The sequence below is a fragment of the Mauremys reevesii genome, linkage group 1 (assembly GCF_016161935.1).
Source record: "Mauremys reevesii isolate NIE-2019 linkage group 1, ASM1616193v1, whole genome shotgun sequence".
Taxonomy (NCBI): Eukaryota; Metazoa; Chordata; order Testudines; family Geoemydidae; genus Mauremys; species Mauremys reevesii.
Window position 1 is genome coordinate 38216531 of NC_052623.1, and position 10075 is coordinate 38226605.

A 10075-nucleotide genomic window follows, 5' to 3' on the forward strand; every position below is an offset into this window, starting at 1 on the left:
CTGATTTGATACGAGAGGGTGAAGGTTGAAGCAGTCAAGGCCAAAGAGGAGATGATGACAAAGTTAAGACACAAAACAATAAGGGTCTGGGTGAGAGCTTTGGCAATATGGACAGAACAAGGCAGGTGCTTAGAAATGTGGTGAAAGAAAAAGTGAAAAAATTGGGATATATAATTTTAAAATATATTCAGGGTATTTGTGTCAAGTCCTTCAGACCTTTTCTGTTTTAGAAATGTGAAGTGTCATGAACAGATGAAGCAGATGGCAGTTAATACCAAGTATAAAACACTTTATTTCCAAGATAGTGGGAAGTCCATTCAGAGTATAAAACACACATGAATATGTCATACTTTGTTATGAAAAGAAATCAAAGACCGTAGCTCTGCTTTGACTGATGGACATACACTAAATATGAACAATACTGAGATTGTAGACATTCATGAAAAAACAGCCCGTTTGCCTTTCCGAAATACTAGGTGCTTTGATATCATAGTGATGGGCTATTTTATAGAAAGCTAGCTAACTAGAATTTATTTTCTTAAGTTGCATATAATAATATTTAATGTTAACAGTTAAACCAGCTATTGCTTGTCATCACACGAATAACTCTCTTTGTATTAGGGTCAAACTCCCATTGCTTTGATCCATGGAAAAAGTAGAAGAATCCTAGAAATAAAAGTAAGAAGAATGATTATATTGTACAAGTCGTTTGTAGCTCTGTTTCACAAATAATGCTGGAGACAATCGCAAAATAACATCTTCCATATGCACAGAAAACCTCTTGTTACTTTCTGCTCTTAGCAAGGTAATAATAATAATGGCATATAATGTGACTAATATAATAATGACTAATAATATTTTTAATCCTTCTGAAATTTACAACAGTGCAAATCTTCCACTTGAAAGTTCATTCCACGTACCTTTATGCTGGAAAACAGCATCAACTTTCTTGCCAATTCCTGGAAAATCATCTATTATCTGTCTTGGATAGCCCTTTTCCATGGTTTGACTGCTTTCCTCATACCTGAATGATATAACAGGGTGGAATGGATTTGCAAGAATTTAAGCCCTAATCCTGCAAAGACTTAAGTACATGGTTAACTTTATTCACCAGTAAATACAAACAATAGGAAACCACAGACAACTATAAATTCAACGAACATTGTGTGGCTGACTTGAATCATCAGACTAAGGAAATACACAATGATGATAAAGCCTCATTGACTCATACCGTGGTCCTTACTTATTGCAAGGATCTCTGAAGAATGACTAGCTTTGCATAATGGGCCACTCACATGACTAGTTTATTATCTGTCTTATCTGCCTGTATCTTATTTCTCTTCTATTTGGGTGCTAAAAGGCACTCCTGTGAATTAGGGTGAGCAGGGTTTGGCTTAAATGTATTGCAAATCCAATACAAAGCAGATAAATAATGGAGAGTTAAGGACAGTTAGTTTCATTGTACCTATCGGTTCCAGGTTCCATGCTAAGCCATGCTTCCACTGCACCTACCCATGCTACTGTGACTACACAGCTATTTATACTCATGCTCTCTTAACAAGAGCTAACCACGAGTCTGTGTATGTGAGCAGAGGAATCGCACGTCCAGCTCATAGAGTAGACATAGGCCTACACTGTGACTCAATTTACTGTTATTTGTAGACAAGTTAGAGAAGGTAAAGTCCTGTTGGACCATCCAGTCCATCTCCCTGCCAACAGAGGATTGCTTTGTATAGTACATTTTCTAGTTTTTTGTCCACTTTATTTGTAAAAGTCCCAAGTGTTAAGGCTTCTACCATTTTCCTTGAATACTCTTATTGTCTTGTACAGTGCACCAAAAGAAATCTACATGCAGAGTACTGTATTAACGGTCCTGTTAAACAGATCTTTGAAAGAGAAGCAAAGGTATATTCTTTTCTGAGTTCAGGAGTCATTTAAACAAATGCTTTCCTTGAAAATTGAAATATATTCCTTATTAAAGTGTCCTAGCTGTCTAAATATTTAAAGGGCAAATCTTATCTTTAAATGCACACATGAAGGTTGCCTGGAAGTCAACCAGAAAGCAAAAATTTTAGCCATTGATCTTACCTCCAATACTTGTCACCTACAAAAAAGTCTGTTTTTCCTGAGTTTTTATTTGAAACAGCTGCATCAATTTTCTTAACACTCCTTGGGAAACCCAATATGTTGATGTTCTTAGGATAACCAGGGAGCACCTGGTACCCACTGATAACCCAGAAATTATTCCCTGTTAAAAACAACAATAAGATTTGTAATGTTTCACCTGTGGTTTATGACAAGTCAAACAAACACAAGTTAGGATAACCAGATGTCCCGATTTTATAGGGACAGTCCCAATTTTGGGGTCTTTTTCTTAGATGGGCTCCTATTGCCCCCCACCCCATCCCGATTTTTCACACTTGATGTCTGGTCACCCTAACACAAATGCATTTGCTTAATGGAAGTAACACATGGGCCTGCACGGTAGTAGAATTCAGGAAATCCCATGTAAGAAAAACTAGGTGAAATTTTCTGTCGTTGTTCATTCTATACAGGCCAGGTCTATACAAGGACTTACACTGGTGTAGATATATCTCTCAAGGTGTGAGAAATCCATACCCCTGAGAGATGTAGCTATACCAATCTCACCTCTCCCCGCTACTCCCTCCCTTCTCCTGTGAAGACAGCACTAGGTCAACAGAAGAATTCTTCCATCAACCTACCTATGGCCTCTTGGGGAGGTGGATTACCTACATCAGTGGGAAAATCTGCCCGTTGACATAGGTATTCCAGGTACATAGGTATTGAGCACATTGAAACACTACACACCTTGTGCTTTCCTCACATGTCCTCCCAAAAATTACATGTAAGAAGAATTTAGAGAAAATCATACATATTTTACCTTTGAAAAATAGAATCTGATCTTTAATATTTTCATAAGCAGCTTGAATACCAGATGGCAGAGAAGGCCAGAATGTAGAAATTAATTCAAGTTCAACTTCTGAATTACCAGGATAAACTCTCCATATTTGCCTGATTTAAATATGATACAATTTTCACAGTAAATAATAAACCCACATACATTTCTGTATATTCATAAGACTGTAAACAGTGATGGGACTTATAACCTCTTTCTTGTCAAGGGAATCTAGCAGGATACCATGTGCATTCTATTAATCAGTCAATGATTTCACCATGCCAGAAAGTAAAATATTGGCCATACTGGGAAAGAAAATTCTGTCACTTGCTGCAGTCAAATATCCAAATATGTCAGCTACTTCTAAAAAACCCCTTTTGTTGACTGACTGGTCCAACCTTGGTGGTGACTGACTAAGAATATAAGTTAGGACTAGATGAGGGATTGGGTAGTTCCTGTGCCACATTCTAACATGAAAGAATCAGCTAGAGGATCCAGGACACAGAAAATAATGAGTCTGATTCTGATCTGCTAATTTATGAGTTCCCGCTGACTGTGGGCTTGTACAGGCATAACTGAGAACCTAATTTGGCCCCAAGAGGTATTACAGAGCATAGCCATTCCTTTGCAAATGATGGCAGAATTTACTTATCTCACAACTCAATTTGACCATCTGCTTATTTTGGAATGAATCATAGACTTTGCTGGGCCTGAGATATTTTCTGGGAAAGACAAGCAACTCTTGCCAGAGGACTCACTTCACCTCTAGTATAAATGTAGGTGAGTTTGTAAATAGCTTCACTGTTAACAATAAAACATCTCTTATTTCTGTGGGTTATTAATTCTGAAATCTCCTTTTCTTTCTTTCAATCCATCTATCTATGGTGCTGATCACTGGCGCACGTTGTTGCATTCAGTCATTAAGAAATAACGTAAACGAAACGCCAAACAAAGGTTAATGTCATTTGAAGAGGGACGGGGTTTACCTGTCTTTAAAAAACATGACTTCTCTGCGCAGTGTAGTGATAGCATCGAAAGACACCATAGGGTCACAGGTTTTAGGTGCTGTGGGTCTGGCTGGCTCATCCGGGGTGTTAGGAGAGGGTCCTAGGGAAAGCAGTTTAAAAAGAATATACCAAAATGTGTGGGGATAGTCATGTATTTCACACACAGAGGAACAATATGGAACTATAGTTAGTTTTAAATTATTTCACTTTGTTTGAGATATTGCTTGTTTCTGTTTTTTTGAGGAGATGGATTCTACTCACCGTAAATGGCCTGTATACCATTAATGTCATCCGGGGAGAGCAGGAATTCAGTGGGGTTGATGAAGGCATAATTTGGGAACATCAAGGCTCCACGGTCAGTGGAATGTGAGAGACCCAATGCGTGGCCAAACTCATGAGCAGCGACCAGAAACAAGTTGAACCCTAAAAAAAGCATAGGTGCAAGACAGCTTAGACATATTTGTGTCAACAGGCTTGCAACTGGGAAGTCCAGCTTACTGCTCAACACAAAAGTGCTATAGAGGATCTTAATGGTTCTATGGCCTCGCAGTATATACCTGAAACAACTGGTTCTGGGATATAGTATGAAACATGTTATATAAACAAAGCGGTCGGGGATTAAATTTTGCCAGCGCTGTCCAAAGCGGAGCTCTGGTAAATATTTTCAAACCTGTGGGGCGAGCCCTTGTACAACCCACGGGGCTGAAGCCCTGAGCCCCAGCATGCCCCATAGGGTTAAAGCCCCGAGATTCCCCCACTCTGCAGCTGAAACCTGGAGCCCTGAATAAGAGGAATGGGGTGGAGGGAGGTGCTCCAGGAAATTATCTATGAGAATTTAAGCCCTGAAGGCAATGTTCTTCCAGAGTCAAGAAGGGAGTGGCTGTTTGGCTCTTTCCTGTAGTTGTTGAAACTAGGTGAGCTGAATGAGTAGGTAGCTGGAGGTGAGAGTGGGAGCAGTTTTGATGAATTGCCAGGAAAGGCTTTCCAATTTACCTACCCCTGATTGTATCGTGATTCAGAACTATCAATAGTAGGAGGACTAGAACAAGAGAAATACTCATATTTATGCCTGAGGCACTAAATTATTGTTCTAGGGGACTTTCTTCCCTGCACACATGGTACACACAGTTTGGGCAGGAAATATATATAATATATATATATATATATAAAAATAGTGTTGACTCAATGTTTTCCCTTTTATAAATAGAATTTTTCTAGGTCCATGGTTTATTTAAAATATTCCCCAATAAAACACATCAGACAAAGATAGCTCTGTTTTCACTCTGATTTAATGTCAGCTCAACAAACAGGAGAAATTAGATTTGCTCAGTTATCTTGATACTTATAGTTATCAATGCAGTATCTGAGTGCCTCACAGACATTAATAGATTTAGCTTCACAAACCCCTTGTGAGCTAAGGAGGAATTGTTATCTCTCCTTTAAAGATGAAAAACTGAGGTCCAGATTTGTCAAGTGACTTGCCCAATACCACAAGTCTGTGGCAGAGCAGTGAATTGAACCTAGATCTCCTGAGCATGGCTGGCTGGAAAACAATAATTCCATTTTGCAAAGAAAATGTGAGGTTTGGACATTTCTTTTTGTTCCATTGAGGATTGAAAGCAAGACTTTCTGAAACTTTTCACTGAAGGGGAGGAATGGAAGAAGAGAGAGAGGGAAAAGAGAGTGGGCCATCCTTGAAAATTCAATAGCCCAGTGGTTTGGACACTCACCTATATATGAGAGACCTGGATTCAAGTCCCTACTCTGCCTGGTGTGGAACATAAGAAAAGGACTAGGAAATTGTATTGGAACTAAGGGGTGAATGTGAGTTCCTCCAGAGGATTCTGGGAGTTTAACCTCTTTCACAATTTCCTATGGCTCCCCAGGGAATTCCAAAAGGCTTTTTGAAATATCCCAGAAACCACTACTTGAGGGAGCTATGCTGGAAACTGTGTGATAGGTACTGCAGAAATGTACTCCAGCTCTTGTGTGGACATGGGTCAAAACTGCAGTGGCCCCTATTGCTACAGCATTAGCAAGGACACACTATACTGCTGGTACTTAAGAGAATGCTATATTTACCACTGGTTCCATCCTATGTAGACAAGGCCAAATTTGTATATCTGCCGTCAGTCACTGTGGATACCCCAATCTAAACAAACCAGGTTGCTCAGGAGAAGTATGTACCCTTCTGCTACAATCTTTTTGAAGCAGGACTATGAAAGAAATTTGAGGATGATCTTTAATATCCTAATTATTTTTAACATTAACATTGTACTACAATAAGGTATCATTAACACGTAGTACAAGAGACCTTCTTGACCTACCAGCAGAGCCTTCTGTCCAGTGTTCATCTTCATCAAAGTGGACATCCCCTCCAATACCATTGCCAGGTGGAAAGGCATGGCCAAGAACACCAAGGGGTCCATCAAAATAACGGGGACAGCGACCATGAGCTAAACAGGAATTTGTTGAAAAAAAATTAGAGCGCCATATCTTTGCTGTAGGAAACAATATAAATTCATCTTACCAGTTCCATAGTTATTACAGTACCTCCAGTCCCAAAAGCAATCATTATGTCTGCTATCCCTTTATAAATCCTAGTGAAAGTCAGTGGGGACACAGTGCTCCACACTTTAAATGCCTTCTGGATTGCTTTATCCACATCAGATTGTGTCATATCTGGAGTGTAATTCACAATTCTGTAGGAATAAAGAAACAGATGCATATGCTGTAATAATAAAACGTATGGTTTATCTAGAGAGTTTATTCAGCAATGACAGCATATTGTACTAGAAGATACAAAAAGAGGCCTGACCAATGATCCTTGAGCATTCAAAACTCACTTTGGATTCTGTGTGCCACGAATGTGATAACTTGTTTTTTCCATCTCTAATATTTATAATACTAATGTTCTATCATATATATCTGACCTCTGTCAAAATGGCTGCTGTTCAACAGATCTTCTCCTTGGGCGCATTGAAAGTCATATCTACTGACTTTGGAGACAATATTAAGTTGCCAGTGATTACATCATTTGAAGACAATAGGGGTGTAACGAGCATAAGTGAGGCTCATATTTGGCCTACAGAATCTTTACTAGAAATTATGTCCGAGAGGTAAAGTACCCAGTTAGACTCCCTGAGTCCAGGGTGTATTTGCATGACTGGCAGGGTTAACTGAGCACACTTGCTATGAAAGTTTTTTAAAAGAAAATAAATAAGGATACCCGCAGGATAATTTTTGAGCTACTTTTCAGATAAGAACCACATTTTAAACACAAGAAAAAATTGCATAGATATTACCTGTATGTCAGTTGTTTTTTTTTCCATCCTGGGAGAATGAACCCATACTGTCCGACATCAGGAACTCCACACCTGGGCTTCTGCATCACTTCCAAAGTCTCAGGATCTGGCTTTCCGGTCACTTCCAACCCAAAAAATTCTTGCATTTTTTGGATTTTTTCAACCATGGGGCTAGTGCTCCTTCTCCATGCTAGATGCTCTGGATCTGGTTGAAGCTCATAAAATTTCTCTAGATACTCCTGACAAATAAATAAATAAATGAATGCTACAACTTTTTTTTAGATCTTAAAAAAATTACCTTAGGACCACTATTATTCGTACACTATGCTTTCATGCCTCTGATTTCCATGTGCTCCAGCAGCTGTTTGTCTTAGGAATCTGGCTAAATAGAAACAGACCACACGTTCCATTTTTTTAATCACTTGACAATTCCTACTCATGATGATTTTTATTCATTTTAGCAAAGTGCGCTTAAAAGATCTGTGTCTGGTTGTGCAGGGAATTCTCATGGGATAACAATGTCTTGACCAATTCAAACATGCAGATGCTTTAAAATCTAAATGGAAAGGGCTCAGTGCATCTTATATTCAGAAAATGAAGTTACCTGTACAAGCTGCATATTTTCTCCTTCATTGTTTTTTTCTGGAAACACAGGAAAAGCATAAGAAAATGCCACATATAGTAACAGCAAAAGTGGAAGGCTCTTCATTCTTATCCTCATTCCTGCCTTAGCGTAACAAGAGTCAGGCTCTGCTTTTGGTATACATGTCTTTCAGGCTTCTCAGTTTATATGGTTAATAGGGTGTTTCATAAAGTCTGCTGTAGAATGACTCACAGTTTAACATGCTTTAATTAGCAACAGATATCATATAACACAAGATGGGAAGACACAAAACAAGTTAACTAATACCATCTGATTGTGCAACCATTTGAAGACCGTAAATACTGGAGATGATTGTGAAATTTTTGATTAAAGTTTTTAATCAAACTTGGGGGGTGTTCTCTCTTTGCAAGTAGGCTCAAAACTGGTAAGTTCCAGCAAAACGATTATATTTTGATGAATCTGCATTTTTGATTAAAGTTTTAAATCAAAAAAGCTGATTCGTCAAAATGGAATCGTTTTGCTGGAACATACGAACTTTGAGCCGACTTGCCAGGAGAGAACACCCCCCCCTTTCCCTTGAATATCTAGGTGGTTAAGCCATTTACTTTGCTTATAGGAATTCCAGGTCCAAGTTTCCGATTTGTCTGATTTCAAACCAGGAATTTGAACCTGGGTATTTCAATTCCCAGCTGAGTGCTTTAACCCCTGGGCTACTGGGAAGTGAAACTCAGTTTGTCCTATTGAAGTTGTTCCACTTTGTATAAATATTTATTGGAACAGGGATTTGAATATCCAGACAGCCAACATTCCCATCCAAGCTCTTGTCATCTTATGCGTTGATTACTGCAACATGCTGCTCTTCTTGGGTCTTAACAAATGTGACCTTGCCCCACTCACATCCATTTAGAATGCTGCTACAAAGAGCATTTTCCTAGCCCATTGGATTGACCATGTGTCAAGGCTGATTCCCCACTCTGGCACTTCAAGTGCAGAAGGTGGGGGCCCACAAGGATTCTAAAAATTAATCCTGGCCACTCCAGGTTTGTATTACATTCCCAAAGTTACAGCTTCTCTCTGACCTTGGCTTGGTAAACCCTGCTACCACCCAAATGCAAAACCCCCTTGGGACCCAAGAAGGTACACTTGGGAATTCCTCCTTGTGGGGTACCCTTTCATCCCACCTCTGGGGAAGAGCTGAGAAAGAAAACAAAGGAAATTAGCTGTTGCTACCAGCTAATCAAACAACATGCACAAACCTCTTAGGACACCAAAAATCCAATCTTGTTCTTAAAAAAGATAAATTTGATTAAAAACAAAAAGAAAGGAAATACATCTGAAACTTAGGCTTTTTGCTAGATCTTAAAAGAAACAATTACAAAAATTAAGCATCAAGACAGCTCTCTTGAGGTTCAGCTTAAAGGTTACAAGCAAAACAAAAGCATCTGGGGTTAGCACAGAGGAGTCCACAAGCCTTACAGAAAATAAAAGAAATAAACCTAATCACGTCTTCCCAGACATTTCCTAATCTACTTACATATTTGGGTAGTTCTAGGTATAATCTGATGATTTCCATACCTGGCAAAAATCTATTTACGGCATAGTCATAGCCCTGACTTTGCTCTGTTCCCTCTCTCCGGAGAACAACCACAGAACAACAAAGGGAAAGCTTTCCACACAATTTTAAAATGTTCTAGCCTTCCCATTGGCTCTTTTGGTCAGGTGCCTACTCTCTTTCCTTTCAAGCTGGTCCAATAAAAGATATTATGCCACCCACCTTGTCTCTCTTCCTATCATCTCTCTTTTGTAATTGAGCTGTCAATAGGCCCATTATATCAGCCTCCCATTGCCCACTTGCAATGCCCACTTATCATAGTGTCTAGGAGCCTTAGGCATGGACCCTATTGCGCTAGGTGCTGTGGGAACACAGAACAAAAAACCATCCCTGCCCCAAGGAGCTTACAATTTAAGTATATGACAAGAGATGACAGATGACTAAGACAGGCAGATGGGGGAGTGCAAGAAAACAATGAGACAACATTGCTCAGCACCGTAGGCTGGGTCTCATGTGAGTACTCTGTCTGTCTGTCTGTCTATCTATTTCATTTAATCAAAATGGTTTCACAACTTAGTTCGTCATTTTAACCACATTCCCCACAAGACACTAATCTCTGAGTAGTTTAGAAGAAGGGACATTTCAGGGATCACACAAACCGTAACAAATTAGAGCCTGAACCTGTCAGGG

The 10075-nt window shown here is 39.3% G+C and overlaps 1 protein-coding gene across 4 annotated transcripts; it reads right to left on the reverse strand.

Moving 5' to 3' along the window:
* Positions 1–272: 272 nt before the first annotated feature.
* On the reverse strand, positions 273–9519 carry LOC120375111 (matrix metalloproteinase-27-like). 4 transcript variants are annotated; one of them, XM_039495844.1, is made up of 11 exons: positions 9409–9472; positions 7834–8048; positions 7230–7468; positions 6478–6626; positions 6252–6380; positions 4186–4347; positions 3904–4024; positions 2903–3033; positions 2089–2248; positions 921–1024; positions 273–666 (listed from the first exon to the last, which is right to left on the reverse strand). In XM_039495844.1, exons 2-11 carry the CDS (start codon positions 7948–7950, stop codon positions 566–568), a joined length of 1413 nt encoding a protein of 470 aa, XP_039351778.1. In that variant the 5' UTR covers positions 7951–8048; positions 9409–9472; the 3' UTR covers positions 273–565. The 4 variants fall into 4 exon arrangements, with proteins under 4 accessions (XP_039351778.1, XP_039351850.1, XP_039351907.1 ...); XM_039495916.1 differs by having other exon boundaries at positions 7834–7871; positions 9409–9447; XM_039495973.1 differs by lacking the exon at positions 9409–9472 and adding an exon at positions 9368–9385 and having other exon boundaries at positions 7834–7871.
* Positions 9520–10075: the final 556 nt, after the last annotated feature.

Coding starts and splice junctions, on each gene's coding strand:
- LOC120375111 (XM_039495844.1), bottom strand. CDS start 7,950: ATGAGGATAAGAATGAAGAGCCTTCCACTTTTGCTGTTACTATATGTG. Junction 6,627..7,229: donor AAAAAACAACTGACATACAG/GTAATATCTATG, acceptor TTATTCCTACAG/AATTGTGAATTACACTCCAG. Junction 1,025..2,088: donor GTAGGTGACAAGTATTGGAG/GTAAGATCAATG, acceptor TATATCATTCAG/GTATGAGGAAAGCAGTCAAA.